This window comes from Diceros bicornis, chromosome 16, assembly GCF_020826845.1.
Source record: "Diceros bicornis minor isolate mBicDic1 chromosome 16, mDicBic1.mat.cur, whole genome shotgun sequence".
In the NCBI taxonomy this organism is placed as follows: domain Eukaryota; kingdom Metazoa; phylum Chordata; class Mammalia; order Perissodactyla; family Rhinocerotidae; genus Diceros; species Diceros bicornis.
Window position 1 is genome coordinate 6,461,839 of NC_080755.1, and position 21,614 is coordinate 6,483,452.

The following is a 21,614-nucleotide window of genomic DNA, read 5'->3' on the forward strand; positions in this document are numbered from 1 at the left end:
TTCCCTAGTGTTTACTAGGTGCCGGAGAGTGTTGTAAGCATTTACATTTATTAACTCATTTAATCTTTACCATAAACATGGGGGGTGAGTCCTGTTATTGTACTGAACGTGTACGTGGGGAGACTGAGGCCAGAGACTTGAAGTGACTTGCTCAGGGTCACAGACCTGGGAAGTGAAGAGCTGGATTCACCCCCAGGCCATTGGCCTCCAGCAGCAGAGATCACCACCTCATAAACTCAAATACCCTCGGATACTGCCTCTCATAGGCGACTGTGGGGATTGAGTTACTAATAGATACAAATGCATAGAGCCGCGCCTGGCATGGAGTAAATGCTATGTTCGCATGAGCTGTTAGTACTTTCGAGAGGCAGCATAGCTTAATGATCAGGAACATGGACCCTGGAGCCATAGTATCTGGGCTCAAATCTTGTCTCCTCCATTTATAACTGTGTGACCTCAGACAAGTTACTTAACATCTCTGCGCTCATCATAAATGAAGATAATAATAGCTTACCCTGTAGGGTTGTCATGCAGGTTAAATGAGTTAATATTTCTAAAGCACTTAGGAAATGTCTAGTACCTGGGAGGTGCCATATGGATGTTTATAAAATAAATAATGTCCTCCTTCACTGACCTTGAAAATGTATATAAACAACACAGAATAGGTCTTACTAATTACATATGTCTACATTTCAAAGTAGAAGTCGTCTTGTATAAACTCCCAAGTAGCTAGTGACATGAACGTTCACTTCTCACATGTGAGTAAGCCTGTTACGTATTTTTAAGAAGGCTTGGAACAATTCATGGAGATCGTGGCCTGTGGAGAGTTGGCCCTCCAGACAGGCCCTCCATGACATGCCATTAACCTTATCACCATCAGCCTTTTATGCTGAGAAACTCTGGATGCTCAGTGTCTATATCAGGATGTCAAGTCACATTGGCATAGATCACAGGAACTGATACAGAAAACCAGATACCAGACAGTTGCTTACAATGAGAAATGTCACTGTCCATCCAACAGGACTGCCGTCAGCCTGGCAAGGGCATTCTGTGTCACAGGCCAGCTAAAGAGGAAGATGCCTCGGCAGAACGTTGCTTCATGACCTGGCACAGAAGGGCCACAAAGTTCATTCATTCCACAATTACCTACCAACTACCCAGTGGAGAGCTGGCACGAAGCAGATGCTCAATGAAAATACAAGAATATTGAGAGTGAATGAATGAATAAATGACAATTGGGAGTTACTGTGCACTAGATACCAGTCAGGCAGTAGACTATGCCAACCAGGCAGGAAGGGTATCTCATGGCCTGACAGAGCATCTGCTTACCTGGGTGGATTTGGGATCGTTATCTCCGGTGCCTGTGACCATGTTCTTTCTACGTTAAGAGCTGGCCGGCTCCTGTTCATACAGACACTTATTCTTTAGGCGTGTCAGTCAATCAGCCCCTGTTTTGGGAGATAGTCGATCTTGGTAAACTAACTTTGCTTCTCTGCCCTGACCCTGTGTGTGCATATCCCCCTTCCATGTACACCTTATATAATCAGTCTTATTTATCCAAAATTATAATTTGTTGATAACTTGAAAAAGAAACACCTAAAAGAATTTCCTCCAGAGACTTTGAGCTAGGAGCACACTTTTAGTGAAAATAGCAACAATGTGGGGAGAGAAGGTTGACAGTGGAACCAGCTCCAGATATGCAACTCCTGCACAGCAGTTGAAGCTTGGCTATAGTGACTTCCTCTGTTTGCTGTTAGTCTGTTTTTCTTCTACATTTCTTCCACGTACTCTGTGCGGTTTGGACATTCTTAACAAGAATTTTCAGAAAGATAAATGTGGTTTATATTTTCCCAGCTCAAAATTCCCCTTCAGGCCCCTGAAGCAGTAAATAATGGTGCTCAGAATAGGAAAGAACTTTCCTCAGTGAGTCATTCTTGTCGCAGAGACTTGTCAGAACGTCGGTGCCAGTGCTGCACACTCTAGGAAGAAGCCTTTGTCTTCCTGCCTTCTGGCCTCCAGATGGAGATGAACAGTTGAAATTATTTCTCAGTAGAATTGAAAGAAAAAAATGTTAAATCAGAAGCTAAGTCTTCAGTAAACAACTTTTGTTTTCTTCCTCCAAGCACCAGTGGGGCTTGAGCTTCAAGTACAAAGTCTGCGTAGCTGATGGGGCTCTGCCCGGCTCGTCCCCACAGTGACAGTGGGTGTGGGGTATGTTTGGATTCATTTATCATATCCTATTTGGGATTGATTTAAAAGTATTGCCTGGTAAAGTGGAGCATTCTCGAGTTTTCAAATTTAAATAGGGAGGCTTTGAGGAAATGTGATTGATACACGGGCAAGCAGTGACCCCTCACGAGCTCTAAGTGTTCCCAACACCCTGTGCCGCGCCCTGCAGGCACGGCCCACCTGCAGCTTACTCTCCTCTGTAGTTTTCCAAGGGAAATGAACAATTGCAAATAACAGTTTATCCACACACTTCCCCGGAAACAATAGTTTCTCTTCACCAGATTAATTTCAATAGATACTGGCCAATTAGCCAAAAGGTCAGATCATAGACATCTCTCATCCATATGCTCTTAATAACTTGCTTAGTAGTGAGAACATTTAAAAACAGGTTGAAAATTAAAAGGTGAAACCAAAATAGATCATGTTGGGTAACATCCACCCCTGTTGTTACAGATGCCACAGTGGAAACATCTCCCTCGGTAGAACCAAAGTTAATAGAGAATAATTTGAAGACAAATGATGTCCTGCTGTTAAGCAGGCACCCAGTTTTAAATTGTCTTAAAACAAATGCATTTTAAATCTTTAAGAGTAGTTTAAAGGTGTTACTCATTTGAAGTAGAAAATTGTAGAATCTTTTAGAGCTGGTAGAAACTTTAAAACTCTTTAACTTCCGCTCCGTGTTTTGTAGTTGAAACAGTTGAAACTTAAAGAACAAATTAGTTCAAATTAGTCATGTATGCAAAAAGTATTTGCTAACTATATGGACTAACATTCCTATTTTAATAGTGTGTATGCAGTGTTCAATTTAGGAGAAACCTAACGTGTTTCTGGTCTCCTAAGTGGCCTTTTCTCCAACGAAGAGGAAAAAATATGAGGTCACATCTTTCTTCCAGGTTCAGTCCTTTGAAAGGACAGAGTTGAGGCTAAATGCCCATGTACTTTCCCTGGTGGTGGCTTCCTGGGGCCTCCAGCACCAGGGACCCTTGCAAAACAAAGCCATTCCTTTCAAGTGTAGTTCATCCAAAATTTAACAAATTTTCTGTGCACCTACCAAGTCACCTGGCTCAGTACAGGGTCGGGAATAGAGCAATGACCTCAGGAATTACACAGTGTGGCTGTATCTATAAACAACCAACTGTTAATAATTATAATTTTGCTGCAACACCAGATTTGGGGACTACTTTCGTGTATTTCTCTCCCCCATCCCTACCCCATTTAGCAGGTGAAAAAGTGAGACCCAATGCAGACCTGGAACCACTTTTCCTGACTTTTGGGACCAGGTTCCTTTATCATCCATGGACACGGTTTTGGACACGTTTGTCAAGGCAGCAAACAATTTAGGAAGTTTCTGGCCATTGCAAGTTATTTTTTTTTCTTGCCTTCTCCCTCAAAAGGATGCTTCTGAAAATTTCCTGATGCCATCCGCCACACTGCCATTGAAAATTTGAGATTGCCGGCACTAAGCTATATCTAGGGAGTCAACTTATCTCTATTTTATTCATTTATTTGATTTATACTCTTCTTTTGTAAATAATGGTAGATCCCACTTGTGTACTGAAAAAAGCTTAATTAAAGAAGATAGAGACTAATGAAAGCTTTTATTTCTCTGGCAGCAGCCCCTGAAGCATGTGAATATAGGTTTTTCCTTTCGCTTTATTTCTCCTTGACAGAAGGCAGCTGGATCCTTTGGGTCACCAAATCCCTCCATTCTGAAGGCTGTCATTCTTTTTTTTCTCCTTGATTGCCTTCTCTCTTTAGAGCATGAACAAGTACTCATGATGAGTTTATGAGGATTCTCTTTGGAGACAAGCCTGATGAATGCTCTGTGACTCAGCCAGCAGGAGGCCCTTGCGGTGGAACCTCTGTCATGTTCCTCCCTTCCTAGGCTGCAAACATTTTCTCTTGCACCTCTTCCCAGCTCTTCATGCAATATTGCCCCATAACCTGTCCCAGGGATCAGGGACCAAAGGTCCCTCCGGTAGCGGTGCCTCGATCTCTGCATCACAGGGCAGATTGTTGCCACACACTGCCTGCCAACCTTTTCATTCTTTTCTGTATGAGAGTTTCTCTTTGGAGGCTTAATCTTTACCCCGCTACTCAACTCTGATTTGTCTGCCTTTATCGTTCCACTTTCCATGTTGAGAATAATAGCAGCCTTTGCATTCCCATTGACAGCAGTACCCCTGCAAGCTGAAAATGATTATGTAACTGCTAGGGAGGCATGATTCTAGAGGAGGGCTGAATAGAGTCCAAAAAGAATAAAATTCAAGTAATGGCCTGTTAGGTAAAGAGTGTTTCCAGAAATGCCTTGGGATATTTCACTTCCAAGTGCAAGTCATGCTAGGAGTCACCCCATTAGTGGTTTTATTCACAAATATTCCTTTGCTTGTGCAACCTGTTCACAATCAAATTTTTGAAACTTGGCCCTAAAATTCCTTCCATATGGAAACATGTTTTATGTCAGTAGCTGCGACAAGACTTTTTCTCCTCCAACAGGCAATAGTTAATTAGTGGTTAATTAGAGTATAGACCCTCGAGTTAGACAGCCTAGGCTCGGATACCAGCTCTGCGAGCAACCTCTCAATAAATGTTAGCCACAATTCTTATAATTATCATTATGATCCTATGGATTCCAAAAGACACATCTCTCAATAGCACATAGGCAGTTCAGGCTTTACCCCAAGTATAGTGTATACTCATATAGTTTTTGTAAAAGCTAATACGTTCTACGCCTGTTAATGTTCCCTTACAGAAGGTTGTATCAAAGGGAGCCACTTTTGTTTTCACAAACAGCCTGCACTCCCCTCCAAAGTACAAAGATTATCATCACTGTTGTTAACTTTTAAACAAAAGATAAATATGGGTTGGAAAGACAATAAGCTATATCACAAGCTGGGGAAGCATATTTTCCCTCAGTTTTTGAAGTCTTGCAGAAATTGAGCCGCTCTGATAGCTGCAAAGGACCAGCCTTGGTGTTCTGAAGGCTTCCCTGATGCACACTCAAAGTTGGACTACAGTTAAGGGAAAACAGCTTAATTCCGAAGACCAGACAAGTTCCTTCCCAACAGGCTTCGTCCAATCCAGTTTCTGAGATAAGAATTACACAAGGTTGTTTTAGAGAGTAACTTTGGTGGAAGGCTAAGAAATCACTGGAGAACAAAAGGCTAAGAAACCACTGAGAAGTGATCTTCTGGGAGAGAGACTGATAATAACAGGAGCAGAGGGGGAAATAAGAGGGAGACAGAGGGAAAAATGTGAGCTCTTGGCCTGCAACTTGTCTGTGTCGGTGGGCTGCCTGGGCGGGCACTATCTTCTGCGCTGGTAGAGGTTGACCAGATGCCTAAAAGTGGCCAGTCATAACCACTCAGGAGGTTGTAGGCAGAGTGGGACTGAACTGAAAGGAACTCCTCTGACCCCTTCTGAGATCAACTTCCCAGGGTGCAGTCTCAGGAAATGCAGGTGTCCCCCATGCACTGCATGTCAGCTTGGGGAAAGGACATCAGAGTCAATAGTTGATGGCTGTTTGATGAGTTTAAGTAATTATTGTTCTTTTTCAGGTGATGTAACAGTATCGTGATTATGTTCTTTAAAAAAATACAGATACCAAGTGAAATATTTACATGCAGGCAGTAAAACGTAGGCACTACACTAGTAAGTAATTGTGCCCATGGCTTCGAACACTCACAGCTGACTCCCACCCTGACCCACATCAAGCTTCACCACGCACACGAGGAAAGCAAAAAGGATGATTTATTAACAACTTTCTGAAACAAATTTCCTAGCAGCACAATCAGATCAGTCTTATTCTGATTCTATTTTATGAATAGAAAGATTTTTTTTTAATTTTCTTAACATTTTAGAACATTTGTATCACTTTGAAGAACCTTTGGTTTTGAGTTCCTGTGCCAGTGGTTTTATAGAGAAAAATATGTTGGTTTTTTAAAAAAATAAACCCCACGAATGTGATTTAAATCATCATATGGCATGTGGTATGAGAGCAACTGGAGTTATTTTTTTAAATTTAAATTAAATTTTTTTACATCTTTATTTGGGATTTATTTTATAAATGTATCTAAATAGTTAGAAGTGTGTATGTGTTTGTGTATCAGACATAATTTATTTGAAGGCTTCCAAGGGTGATCTTGTAGATTTTTATTTTGAAATGCTTCATTCAGATTAATTTTAACACATGTAGCTTTTAAGAAAAAAGAAAATTTCTAAAAATATCATGACGAACTTAGGTTCAAAGCCACTATTTTCATTTATTTTGTTGTTTAAAGGCCTTAAAATAACGAGCAAGAGAAAGGAAGAAAATACGCAGAATACTTGAGTCATTTTGTTCTCAGTTTACTTTTTCACAAAATGTGCTTCTTTCTCAGTTTTTGCCATGACTTGAGACGTTGTTAGGAGTGGTGTGGAAATGCACGAACTTTATCCTAGTAAAGATAAATTAAGGAAAACCACAATAAAAACTATGAAGGCATATAAAAATTTACAAGAGAAAAGAATTATAATATTGACTAATCAAGGTAGGGTGAACTCATATTGGAATTAAGATACTAGACAATGCAAATATGAAAAATGGGAAGGTGACAGTTGGAATTAAAAAATACACTCTTTTTTTTTTTTTAAAGATTTTATTTACTTATTTTCCCCCCAAAGCCACCGTAGATAGTTGTATGTCATAGCTGCACATCCTTCTAGTTGCTGTATGTGGGACACGGCCTCAGCATGGCCGGAGAAGTGGTGTGTCGGTGCGCGCCCGGGATCTGAACCCGGGCCACCCGCAGCGGAGCGCGCGCACCTAACCGCCAAGCCACGGGGCCGGCCCAAAAAATACACTTTCTTAGGAAGCAAGTGGCTATAGATTAAAGTTATCTTTATTAAGACATATTAAATAATACCTACTATATTATTCTTTATCCCTTTTGTTTTTTGATATTTCATAATTACTTTTAATTGAATAAGTGAATAAGATGAAAGTCAGATTATTAACCAAAAAAGAGCTAAGGGTTGAAGGTTATGAGAGATACTGCAGACAAAGGTTTCCCAGGCTGTTTTAGAATTTGCATGTAGCCTGTCCATTAGTGTTTGGTTTATACCAATTTCCTCTTAATTAAATTTGACATGACCTTTTGGTATCCAATAAGAATTTCATATGTTCTAGTAACGCACCTGGAAGCCAACATCCCATGAAACTAATTATCTAGAGAAAGCTACAAATATTCGCACAATGTTGGCACGCTTTCTTATTTCAGTCTGAAAGGAGAATTTTTGGGAATAGTATGAGTGAAATTTCCATAAACATCAGCATATGGATTATGTGTTCAAGAGGGAATGTTAGTCATAGACACAGCAGAAAGTGTATGCCTAGTATTTCTTAGGTATAAGAGCACATACCTTGTGAGCCAATTTAGAAGAAATAGGGTAATCAGCAAGCACGTGCTAGCAGAGCGAGCCAGGTGACGGGAAAGACTCAGGCAGTGGGAAATCCTCCAGTGTAAGAAGCGATTTGTCGTTGTGTGGGACCACTGGAAGTGACTCACCCAGAAAACTAGTACTTAATGCCATTATGTAAGTCATCATTTTTGACACTACTTCTAAAAAAGGTGTATTTTATTATAGCGCCAATGACTATTTTCTCCTCTTTTACTGTCACTAAATTAAAATTCCACTGGACTGGTGAACATTTCTAACTCTAATTCTGGACATAAAGGGTGTTTCACATAAGAGCTATCCTTAGAAAATGCTATTTTAACATGCTGCCAGTTATATTTTTGAATTTAGGTTAAAGTTTTCACAAGTTTTCCCCATCATAGAACAATTATCAGTGTTTGCTTCTAATTCATTAGTTGATTTTTATTGCTTCTTTTAAACGGTAATTGGGAGGCCATTCTTGGCAAGTCAGGAAAATGAGCAAATGGCATCCCATGCACCCAGCCATCTCTACTTTGGTTTCCTTTTTCTGCAGCCGAAACCGAAGAGTATTCATAAAAATTCCATGATTCTAACATAAATAGCCTCAGGGGAGAGCAAAATGCACCTATCCAATAAGTGTTACTAAGGATTATTAATGCAAGAGCCAACTGTTTTCTGTGTCCCTGTTATCGCTTTTGTGACACAGGAGGCAGATTCAGTCTGTAAAGCATGGTGGCACATTTTACCTTTTACATTTCACTACTGCAAAAATGAAAAGCTACTGAATGTAAATTTATAGATGTAAGTGTTAGGGAAGTATTATGTTGAAAAGTCACATAAAGTTTTATAATAAAAACTCAGAAACCACTGAAGGGACATCTAATGCTCTGAATGTTGAATAACTGACTTCATAATACTTACTCTAGGTTATCGCCAGCAACAATAATAGCAATAATGGATCCAAAATTTAGGGCCACGTTTATTTATGAGAAAGAGCTTTACGATAAATGCATAAATCCCAGGTTTATCTTTTTCACATTCATATTCCACCTTCACTTCCGATGGAATGCACTGAATCCCAAAGGACTTGCCCAAGCTCAGGCCAGGCCAGTGCCCAAAGTAAGGACTCCCGGGTTTTCTGCAGCTACGTTGCCCTCAGGGTCAGTGCCCCTTCCCTCTGTACTTCTGCCATCCAGTGTATGCCACACCACACACACACACTCCTCCCGCTCCCAGGACCAGTCACACCGGGGAGTTAGAGGGCCGACAAGCACACACAAGGCCCCCAGGCTCTTCGGGTCTTTCTGAGATTTGAAAAGTGTAGCCGGATTGACCTGGGTGGGAATCCCAGCTTCCAAGTCTCTTTGTCTCCTAAGCCCAGTTCTCATCTTAGGATGGAAACTTACACAGTTGGCAGTGTTGAATAAATGAGCATAGCTTATGATATGCTCACATATGCCCACAGCTTATGATAACCCCCACCTGGCCAGTGGGGGTTATCGCCGTTGTCCATCATTTAATTAATTGTCCACCAACCTTGTCAGCCCCCTTCAGGGTCCCCCGTACTTTCCAGTCCAAGGCCCTCGACTCCTTTGCTGACAAAGGAAAAGTCTCGTGCTAGGGACAGCAAGAGTCCTGCTCGGTTTCATTCAAAACTGCCCTCCAAAGGCAGCCCCATTCTTTCTTCTCAGGAAGCCCACCTGAGCCTCGTCTCTGCACTGGGGAGCCTCGGGTCCTGCCTGGGCCGTGCCAGCAGTGCCAGGCCAGCTGGGGGCCTGTCACCCTGCCCAGCACTGCTCTGACCTTCCTGCCCCCAGGCTCCTGTGCTGCTCAAAGGGAATCACCCCCTGGAGCCACACGCTGCTGTCCTCGGGATTCCAGACCACGCAGCCTGGACGTTTCCGCCGGCGGTCCCCACCGGCTGTTTGGGTGCCCAGGAAGCCATCCTCAGAATGTTATTTTAACATTTTTTAATATATCTGGAGGAAAATATTTAAAATGTTTCCCTCTCATTAATCAAGATGGAGCACGATCTCTTTATTTACTGTTCTTTACTGTTCGTGTTCAACATCTTTCCTGGGAGTTTTTGTTTAATAAATAGTAGATCCTCCACTCTGGACACTGACATCTGTCTGCATCCTACAAGAGACTCAGCCCGCTGGCCCACTGCGCCCGCCTCCTCCAGCTCCTTCCTTCCTTCCGTCCTCACGGCTTCCACCTTGTCACACGTGGGGCTGAGCCCACACCTGGTAAAACTTCCTCTACAGTTCACATGCCTCCCCCAGGGTCTGCTCAGACCACCAAACGCTGCTTCCTCTGCCTGCTGCCTCTGACTTGCCCAAGCTTTCAGTCTAAAAGATTTCTTCCTGGTTGTGTTTTTTAATATGTGTCTTATTTTTCTACTCATAAACACTCAACCCACAATTTTTATAAAAACTTCATATTTTCTCACAAGATGGCTCCATGCGTGTCCCCTGCCCCCTCAAGTGGCAATGAGTCACTTCTGCTGGACCTTCACCCAGAGGACCTGCCACCCTCACCCTCCACCCTGATTCCTGAACGTCAAGGTGGTATCTGACCTTTGAGGCCCATTGCAGGTGCCCTGGCTTCAGTAATGTTTTCCTGCTGCCTCTGTGCCAGTGAGATATAATCTCTTCCTGACTCTAACTACTGGAGACATACTCGTACATCACTTACACACAGTGGTCTGCAAACATTTTTCTTTGTGTATCCTCAAAAGAAGTCTGAAAAAATTATGTACCAACTTTGGACATTTTAAGTTGATACCTAAAATTTTCATCATATGTTTATGTAAGTTTATTTGTTAATAGGAGAGCAACAATATTAAATATTTTCTAAGACAAAGTGAGGATTGATGTAATTAGAATAAAATATTTATGACATGTGATAAATATTTTTTTACTACCTTACAGATTAAAGCATACCTAACCTGTAAAAAAACACATGAAACTTTCATCCATGGGTTTCATCCAAGAAAATTTGGCAGCCCTGCAAAACATTCCAGTTCCATTTAAAAGAATAAGAATGACCAGCCTCTACTGCTTCAGGTGTTGTGAATTCAAAGCATCCCAACATGAACCAAAATACCCGGTTTTTAACACCAAGTTTTACCCTTAACAAAAATATGTTTCAGACTGGGAAGGCAGAAAGCCCTGTGAGTTTTCAGAGTCAATATTTCAATCCCTCCCTTTGTTTCAGATCTATAGGTTTTTATACCTGGGCAATACCCCATAGTAATATTTGAGATGGGGGAGGGTTTTGTCAAGTATGAGAAAAACCATTGTGCATGGGAGCTTTTTCTCAGGGAGATCGGTTTTGGCAGAGTCCATATAGAAGTGTCTTGAAATTAATACTCTAAAACTACTCATGTACCCCTTGGAAAACCTCCATGTGTCTCCAGGGGAGTGCATGTCTTAGTTTGAAGTTCGAGTGTCTTAGGATACTTCCTTACTGCACTTTACATGAGAATGTGGTATGTTCTTGCCTTATCTCTACCTTATACAACTACCAGCTTCCTGAAAGTAGGGGCTGTATTTCTGTTACTCACCTTTGCATCCCTTACTGTACGTCACAGAATGCCTGGCATGGAGCAGGCTCGGCGCTCACCTGTATTTAGGCTGCACACTCAAATGCCCACTGGGGCCACCAGGAAGGGGATCTGAAGGAGCGAAGCAAGCTAGGTGTAAGACCACAGGGCACAGGGAGACTGTGTGACCTGGATGGGCAGATCCACGTTCACGGATCACTGAGGAAGACAGGCATTAGAAACACACCGGCACCACACCTGATAGTAAACATTGTGAAGAAATGGAAGCCACGACTTGGGTCTTGGAAAACTTGCCTGAGGAAGAGACTTTCAGTCTGTTAAGCTGAGACCAGCAGGCCGTGTGGGCTTGAATTGAAGCGCAGGTGGGAGGAGGACGACAGCATTTGGCGGAGGGCTGCTGGCAGGGGATCCGTGAGGAGGTGGAGCGGCCAGGGAGCGGGGCACCTGCAACGGGGAAAGCAGAGACTCAAGACCCAGGCCAGGCACGGGCTGTGCGGGGCCTTGTGTGCCTTATTACAGGATTTGGGTTCTACAGAGAGCAGACACCAGAGGGGAGGGGAGGTGGGGGGAGGGCAAAAGGAGTAACGGGGGTCAGTTTTATGATGACGGAAGGAAACTAGATTGTGGTGGTGAGCACACTGTAGTGTATACATAGGTTGAATTATAATGTTGTACACCTGAAACTTCTCAATAAAAAAACAGAATGTGGGTTTTGCTCTAAGAGCAGTGGAAACGCCTTGGAAGATTTTAAGCAGGGAAAATGACGTTTTTCAGAGATGGGATGTGGCTGAGGTGCAGAGAACAGTGGGAGGGAGACGAGTGTGAGGCCTCTGGTAATGCAGGGAGAGGTCACGTGGCTTGGGCTAGGCTGGTGGGAATGAAACAGGACGTGCTGTGTCCTGGAAATGCTCCCGAGAGGCTGCAGCTCAGGATGTAGGAGAGATTGGCGGGTGGAGAAGGGGTCTTAGGAGCTGGCTGTGCTCATGAAGTTGGATTTTATTCTGTAGCAGTGGACCATGGGAGGTTTTAAGGAGGGAACTGACCTCATATAAAAACACATTTAAAGAGGTTGTTTTCAGGTGGTTGACATGGGTTTTCTTCTGCTCTTTTACTCCTGCTGGGGTTGTCATGACTGTGTGTACACACCTGTCAGATGGAACCCTCTGGAGTGTCTGACATTCAGGTGGGAGTAGTGTGATACAGTGGGGTCAGACCTTAAAACTCAGCTCCACGACTCACGAGCCATGAGACAGTGGGCAACTCACCTGACTTCCCTAGGCCTCAGCCTCCTTTCAGTAAAATGTTGGGAGGACAATTGCCCATATAGCATAGGATTGTGATGTTTAAATTTAATGAGATAATACATCAAAATACTTCAAATGGAACCTGGGAAGTCTTAAGTGCTCAGAAGAAGTTAAGTATCATTCTGTTTATGATGGAATACCAATCCATGTTTGTACTATCTTTCTTCCCTTCAAAAAACTCTAATGTGCCATTGTGAGCTTAAAGGACCTTGACTTCTCAGTGGCTCCAGTTAACACAGACAACATACTGTATGGAAATTAGAATGTGAAAAGAAGGGGTATAAGTTGTCTTTCAAGGTTTGAAATTGTAATTTTTAATCTCTCTCACTTCCCATGAACTAGAAAACTCGTCTTACACAATAGAGCCCCTTCTTGAATGTCTTTCACTAATGCTTTTCATTGCTTTTAATTTTTTTTATTGTGCTCTAGTTCTTTCTGCCCTTTTCTGTTGTTCCTGGGGGGCTTGGTGGTGGTGGTAAGAATGACCACTTTGCACATTTCCTTCTCTGCAGAGGTCTGTGTGCGCCACCTCTTGTGAGGGAAATGGAATGTATTACCAGCCTGATATTATTGAAATTTTGAGACCTTACCTTTCAGACGCCTTATTCCCATGGGGGGACAACTGCTGAGAGTAACCTTCTTGCCTATTGTGCGACATCTGTAAATGCACAGCCACAGCCCTGGTAGCGGCACCCACCCTGCAGCCAGAACCTGCAGAAATCAAACACTGGGGCTGTGAGTCGCAGCTGTTCACACCTGGAGGCAGGGAGGTATCTTGGAGTGCTTTGCCTGCTGCTTTGGATTCCTTGTCTTGCAGTTGAGTTGTCTGTCCACCCTGTGAGCCATCCCCAGGGACCTCTCTATCGATTATTCTCCTCGTGGTGAGGGTGTTTGCCACACCGGCTTTTGGGAGACAGACGTAGAAGGCAGAGGAATACTGACACTCTCGTGGTGTTCCTCCCCAGATTTCAGCCCTGCGAGGGCATGGGTGCTGAGAGTAACCGCCTTGTGTACCAGGGACACATCTGTAGACTCATAATGTTGGCTCACGATGGCCACAGTCACTCAAACCCCAAGAGCTGCTAAAATCAAATGGAGTAGTTCTCAGGGTCAGTAAACCTACCTCTGCCCTGGCTTCCAGGATGTTCTTTGATGTTGTCAGAGACATGTATCCCTGAGTCATAATTTATGCAGATCTCAGGAAATAATTTGAAATATGTCAAAGAGAAAAGAAAAGCAGGATTGACAAATTTTGCATTAAAAATCTTAAGTCCAGGTGCCTCCCTGCTTCCACTTTTTCCTCTCCAAAAAAACCAGAGAACAAGATTTGAATGAACATTCATGAACATGTCTTGAATCATCAGCCAAGAACCTCCAGTGCCCAGCCCTGAGCAGTTTTACTGTTGACCTGCCAGAGTGAGCAGGTGGGGAGGGAGTCATGTGGTGGCGGGAGACCGCCCCCACTGTTGGCCGCGCAGGGCCCCACCAGCGAAGGGCAGAAGAGACAGGAAGGACGAGGCAGAGCTGCCCCAGCAGGAGGTGGAGGCTCTTTCCTGGCACTTCTTTCTCTTTCTGGGATCAATTCTACAATACGCTCGTTCAGTTTCATTTTCAGATCGTAACACCAAACTCTTTTAGTTCTTCTGGATACTTGTACCTAATTTTCACACTGAAAAGAACCGCACTTAATTCATTTTGCTATCCTAATCCTTTTTTCCGGTCTAGGTCACTGGGTAAGAAAAGCTTCAAGACTAAAGTGTATCTCATCACCCAAGTGAGCCACTAATGCTTATCAATGCCCTTTGTTTTAAAGATAATCCAAGTTTAGTTATGTAAACATTAAAAAACCCATGTCGTCTTACCTGCTGCTCAGCCCCTTGGTGAGGTTGGTACACCGTGCTCCTAGATGACATTTTATGAGTGAAGTTCCTTCTAAATCAGAGAAATGGGATTTCTTGATTACAAGAGTTTGTATACAGGGTTAGACTAATCAGTAGATTTAAAACAAATCTTTGGTGTTCCACAATTACACCTCCATTCGAGCCAGCTGACCGTTAGGTCGGAAGATGGAGCCAGATGCTGCTGATGCTGTGGATCAATGGTTCTCCACCAGGAGAGATTTGAAAACACACCCAGACCCAACCCCCACCCACACCAAGTAAATCAGAGTCTCTTGGATTAGGACATCAGAATTTTTTAAAAGCTCCATGGTAACTGTAATACGCAGCCAAAGTTGAGAACCAGTGCCTTCAATCGAGAACAGTTAGTAGGGACCCAGGATCACAGCCTGGTTACCCAGGGTAATGGACTGAGCGAAGTTTGGAGGCAAAGCCTTGGGGCAGGGAGACTTAGAGGAGTGACCTGCTCAGTGGTTGGGAGCAGTGACTAACTGCAGTGCTCTGAGGCTGCGCTCCCAGGCCGGGGCCATCACAGCACTCAGTCTGAAGAAACCTTGTGAAAGATGCTTCCTTTTGATGAACTGGAAAGGAGTAAGGCAATGTGCTTTCAAGCTTCTGCCAATAATCTCTGAAATATATGTTGAGAAAGGGAATCATACAAATATTATATATTATTTAATATTTATATATGACATTTTAATAATAAATAATACAGTTTATCCATACATATACAGACTCATTCATTTATTCATTGAGCTCCTGCTCTGTGCCAGGGATTCCACAATGCACTGAGGAAATAGCAGTCAACCACGACACCAGGTTCCCCTCCAGGGGCAACTTGAAATAAGTAATCAAGGGGGTCTGATGCTAAGAAAGGGTAAGCAAGTGGCACTTGGAACTTGGCCCTAGCCTGGAATGTCTCTGGGGCACTCCTGTTGGGCATTGAGAAGGGAGGTAGCTTTTCTTCCTGCAGGTACACACCATCCAAGATGCTGAAACATCTGACCCATCCACTATAGCCATTGTCATCAGCACTGTTTCTGTAAGTTTCAGAATAGGTGGCACAGGCTTGTGTATCTAGTGAAGGAAGCAGAAAGTGTATAGGCCACCCCTTTGTTTCAGAAGTCACATTGAGAAGACTCTGTTTGCCCAAAGATGGACTCAGTGTATTTTTTTCCTTGTAACTAAGTAACAAGATGTTAAGTACACAATGAATGCACCTCTCTGCAAGCCAGAAATGTAGTGATTGATGGGATTCCATGTTTATTTGTCCCCTCTGTAACCTCAGATTGAAGTCACTGAAATCTGTAGCCTACACATCAGGACAATGGCACGCACGTGCCAAGGGACAGGGACTGAGATGGCAGGAGCAGCTTCATGGGAAGTAGCATGCGTGGTCCCATAAAGGGACTAGACACAGAGACATCAGGAAGTGGAGTTGGTTTTCAAGGGGAGGGTAAAAGTATAGCCAGAGCAGCAAGGAGGAATGATAGAAGTTTGTGTTATGGAGAGAAAGAAAGGAGGACGGCGAGGAAGAAGAAAAATTACACATGAACCAATTGGTAATTGGTCAAGAGGAATGGGAGGTAACTGAAGGGGCCCCTTGGGTGTGCCACCATTGCTCAGTGTCCGGGCCTTAGCCAAGGAATGACCATTAATAAATATCTTTAAATGCACCTTGTTTTTGCTCTAATGCTTTACTATTTATAAAATGCCTGTGTTCATTAACTCCATGAATCCTCAAAATGACCCTGAGAAGTGTTATTGAAATCAGTATATAGATCAAGATGAAGACACTGAAGCTCACAGTGGCTAAGTAATTTGCCCCAAATCATACTCGGTTAAAAGGCAGAAGCACATCTCAAATTCAAATATTTGAGCTCCAAATCCAGGATTCTGAATGTCAAGATGCTACAGTATAAACTGGGTCCTGGTCCCAGCTTGTACCTGAACAGCTGTGTGATTCCACACACAGCAGGTGACTCTTCATGCTTTGATGTTGTGTTCCTCTCACTTCCTTGCATTTCTGCTTGTCTTATAAAGATTTATACTGTTACATTTGTGCCCTCAAATATGCATGGGCATAAAGTAGAGTTTGGGTTTTTTTAAAAATCTGGATTAGAAGAAATTTTAAATTCCAATTTTCTGTACCTGTTAATATCTATAGCACTGGCATTTTGTAATATATATTTCCCCTCTTTTTTTCCAGTCCTTAAGAAAGAATGTTTTAATACTCAGATCCCAAAAGCTATGAAAGGAGATGCTGATCATGTTTAGTGACAGGAAGTACAACTGCTTAAAACTCTAACTTTTCTCCCACTTTAGGAAGTCAGGCAAAAAAAAACTATGGATTAATTTGACAGATAGCACGGAATAAGAAAAATATCAGAAACAAGAAAAGGCCATTTTTCCTATAGAGGCTCATTTCATTCTGTATACCATTTCCCTGGGATATCTGCCAGTTGTTAGCAGGAAGAGTAATGTTATCCATTTTTTAAAATTTCACTCTTGAGTATTATGGAGATAAATAGCTAAATGATGGAGAAATAACTTTCACGGCAGCAGTTTAAGAGGAGTAAAAAGAGCTCAAATGCAGATACATTTGATGACACGAGAAAATTCAACCGTGAATGAAAAATTCAGTATTTCTATAGGTGCTGTTTTAGAAAGAAGACCGTTCTGCATTGACACTAGAAAGGAGAGCTATGGCCATGTAAAAAGTGAGGGAACCACATGTGGGTATTAATACATTTATTTGCAAGCCCCAGAAATTTTCCTGTTGCAGACTTACAAAGAAAAAAAAAAGTCTCTGTTATGTTTTCCTGCAGGACCAATGCAAGAGACAATCTATGACTTCTGGAGGATGGTGTGGCACGAAAACACCGCAAGCATAATAATGGTGACCAACCTCGTGGAAGTGGGGCGGGTAAGTCGGCCATTCACCCACCTGGCATTTATTCCTTGTTTAGTTGGTAGTACAAAGTAAGGCCGGAGTGAGTGAGCTTTTGAAGTATTATGTGTACTCCAGAAAACATTAAATACTGCAGCTCCTCTTATCACTTGCTGCACTTGCTTATAAATTATCAGTAAACATAGCCTGAATTGCTTTCATTTGTTGCGATAGCAACACACAGGAAAGGCACTCAAGATTTAAAAGCAGTTGTTATCTGGCTATATTGAGCACACAAAAACACCTCTAAGCATGAATGATGATTGTTGGGTGTCCAGACTCAATGGGTGCCACATTAGACATGACTACATTCCCTAACTCGAGAAAATTGACTCTCAAAACAGTGTGCAGCCCTGGCTTCCACCCTCAGGTTAGAATTCCAGCATCTCCTCTTGCTGAGATTTTCCTTTCCTGTGCCTCCGTCTCCTCATCTGTGAAAGGGAGATCATAATCTGCCCCAGGTCTGGGATTACTTTATCTGTAGTAACTGTTGAGGGGTGCTATTTTTATTTAACTAGGAAACACCTAAATAGTTCTAATCTCAGTAGTGGTATGCTCTAGCATTATTTCCAAAGTGAAATTTAAAAATGAGAAAATACACAGCGTGCAATTGCTTTGTTTTATAGTAGGCTTCATTCCATGGTTCTCTCAACTCAAGAGAAGAACCCAGTACTTCCAAGAGAAGTTGACATCGTGAGACTTACCCTCAGCAAAGACGTTAGCCTAGAATTGAAATATTGGGGCAGAAACCATAAAACAGTTGTCTCTTAAGATTCTCAGTCAGCCTTAAAAAAGAAGGAAATCCTGCCATTTATGACCACATGGATGAACCTGGAGAACATTATGGTAAGTGAAATAAGCCAGTCGCAGAAAGACAATACTGCATGATTCCACTTATATGAGGAATCTAAAAGAGTCAAATTCCTGGAAGCAGAGTGTACAGTAATGGCTGCCAGGGGCTGGGTGGAGGGGAATGGGGAGCTGATGTGCAAGGTATAAAGTTTCAGTTATGCTAGATGAATAAGTTCTAGAGATTGGCTGTACAAAATAGTGCTTATCATTAACAATACGGTATTGTGCACTTAATTTGTTAAGAGGGTAGATCTCCTGTTAAGTGTTCTTACCACAAAAGAAAAGGGACACAGGAGACTTTGGGAGGCTGGGAGGCGCTGGATATGTCTATTACCTTGATTCTGATGATGATATCAAGGATGTTTGCATATGTGGAAACTCATCAAATTGTATACATTAAGCATGTGCAATTATTTGTACATCAATTATACTTCCATAAAGCTATCTAAGAAAAGCGTTCTCCGAAGGTATCAGAAGGCACAAATCAGGAAGAAGAGAGATATTAAGAAGTGTGAGATACCTGTAATTCTAGCAAAAATGGCAACTTAACCTGAAAACCCTCCTCCTACAAAAATCTAGAAATTCTAGATAAAATATAAATATGTATTTTAATAGGTTTGTATATATCATATATATATGTAAATATGTATGTTAAAAATATTTATCTTAGCTCTCAAGAAAGTAAACTACTGGAGACCAGAAATAAAGTGAGGAGTAGAGACCAGAGAGAGAGTGGACGCTGCAGCTGCCCTTCAGAGGCTGGGCAGGGTGGTGGGTGTCAGTCTTGGTGAGAGGGCGGGGGGGCTTCAATCTTCGACATCTTGGGTCTTGGGTTTTAAAGCCCACCAAGAACGGGAGATGATGTCTTGGACCTGTGCAGGAATTTGAACTGAGACTGCCACATAAAACCAAAACCCTGAGGGGAGTAGGAGCTGGAGGAAGGGGGTCAAACGGAACGAACTTCCAGTTATAAGATAAATAAGTCCTGGGGGTATAAGGTACAGCAGGGTGACTATGGTTAACACGGCTGTGTGGTATATAGGAAAGTTGTTAAGAGAGTAGATCCTAAGAGTTCTCATCACAAGGATGAAACCATTTTTTCTTTTTTCTGTACCTATATGAGATGATGGATTTTAACTAAACTTATTATGGTAATTGTTTCACAATATATGTAAGTCAAGTCATCATGCTGTATATCTTCAATTTACACAGTGCTATATGTCAATTATATCTCAATAAAACTGGGGAAAAATTAAAAAATAAAAATAATTTTGAATCTCTAGGGAAGAAAAAAAACCCGCAAAAGGTAGACACTCAGAGAAGGGGCAGTCTGGGGTAGGGGCAATGCAGCAGAAGCCAGCCTGGCACCAGCACAGGGAAATGACAAGGAAGTGCCTCAGTCTCCCCTTAGAGTCTGGGTGAGGAAGCGCCTGCACTAACTCCTGGTCAGAGTGAAACACCTGATCTCCATCAGGACATATTTATAACTGGAACACAAGGCATCGTATACCAAACCTGCAGGATGCAAACAGAATGGTCCCTGAAGGATATATACGTTCTGAAATGTTGTTATTAGAAAAGAAAAAGACTAACTGACTAACAGAGTCCAACTAAAGAAAGAAAAAGGAAATAATAAATAGAAGTGCAGAAAATTATTAAGGAAAAGCAAAGAAACAATAATAAAAATCAACATAATCAAAGCGGTTTTGTGAAAAGACTCATGAAATAGACAAACATCTGGCAATCAGAAGTAAAAGAAAGAAAACCAAAAATAACCAATATTATGAACAGAATATTTTTTATCATAATAGATACTATGAATAACTAACAATGAATTTGAAAATTTAGATAAATTAGCTAACTTTCTTGACAAATATGATTTTCCAAAACTGACTCAAAAAGAAACAGAAATTCTGAATAGACAATAATTATTTAAAAAGTGAATTATGGTTAAAAATTTAACCACAGAAAAGTACCAGTCCCAAATGTATTTACAGGTATGTTCTACTAAATATTCAAGGAATGCATTATTCAAATCTTATAAAAATTATTCTAAGAGAAGATAAAAGAAAGACCATTCTTCCATTTTATTTTAACAGGCTAATATGACCTTGACATAAAAACCAGGCAAGGACATAGGAAAAGGGAATATTATAGGTATCATAAATTGGGAAGAGATAAATAGACCAACAGATCAAAATAGCCGAGATGTTGACTGTAGGCATACGTGGGAAAATATGTAATTAGTGGGGAAAGCATGAGCTTTTCAATCAGTTGATCTGGGACATTGGGTTACCCATGTGGACAAAAAAAAAAAGCCTACTTCATAAAACACACAAAAGTGCATACCAGATAAAGACCAAAATATAACAAATAAAGCTTTAAACTTTTAGAAGAAAATATGGGGGAAAATATGACCTTCGTTTTTTTAAGAATGTTCCAAAGATACTAAAAATTCAACACGTTAAGAAAAGGATGGGGAAATTTGACTGTATTAAAATGTAAAATTTTCTGTACAACAAAGGATATAAATGATGAGACAGGAAAATTTTCTGTACAACAAAGGATATAAATGATGAGACAGGAGGGCAGATACTACGGGACCATTATGTAAAGTATAAAAACTTACAAAGCAGTATTTTATGTACTAAAAGTATAAAAACTATTTATATCTTTCAATTCGCTCTCTGCTGGGAGACAGTGAGAGCAGGGGAGCTGGCCTGGAGCCTGGAGTGGAGCTGCTCCCCCTGTGACAGGCCTGGAAGAGGTCACTGAGCCTCCCACCACCGACCTTTCACCTGGGCAGTGGGGATGTAATAGCACCTGCTTCGTAGGGTTCTTGTAAAGATTAAGTGAGTTTCTACATGTGAAGTGGTTATAGAAGTTCCCGCCCCATCCTGAGGACTTCCTGAATATAGGAATTAATGTAACCTTTACCTTTCCACCAACAAACCTAAGATCTACAGTGGTGTCTATAATTCCTTTTTCTTCCCCACCCCAAATCTACCTTCTTTTGCTATGAAAACAGTAATGACAACTCCAAAAAAAAATGTTTTAGCTCCCCCAGAAGGCAAGCTCCTTTAGGGGAAGAGACAGCCTTACCAAGTGTTGGTCTCTCCCTCCTGGCCCTCAGTAAATGCCCAATGAGATGAATGAACGAGAATCCTTCCAAATTAGTGTCAGAGAGCCATTAGCATATGCTAGGTTAACTGTGAAACAGCTAAGCTAAATATTTTGTTTGTATTTATGTGCTTGAGTTTCTTCCCCTGAAATGTACAATTAATTCTGAATCCTTCATTCATTTCACAAGTACATGTTGACTGCTTACATGTGATAAGAAGAAAGAGATATCTGGAGACTGCTCTCACGGGGCTTTACTTTCACAATGACCAAGC

The 21,614-nt window shown here is 41.8% G+C and overlaps 1 protein-coding gene across 3 annotated transcripts in view; it reads left to right on the forward strand.

Annotated features, from left to right (window-relative positions):
• Positions 1–21,614, forward strand: part of PTPRM (protein tyrosine phosphatase receptor type M) — a 779,193-nt gene that overhangs the window by 704,497 nt on the left and 53,082 nt on the right. For all 3 annotated transcript variants that reach the window (XM_058556689.1, XM_058556687.1, XM_058556688.1), the window contains one exon: positions 17,246–17,343. In XM_058556689.1, the coding sequence (XP_058412672.1) occupies positions 17,246–17,343 (98 nt within the window). The remainder of the gene's footprint in view (positions 1–17,245; positions 17,344–21,614) is intronic.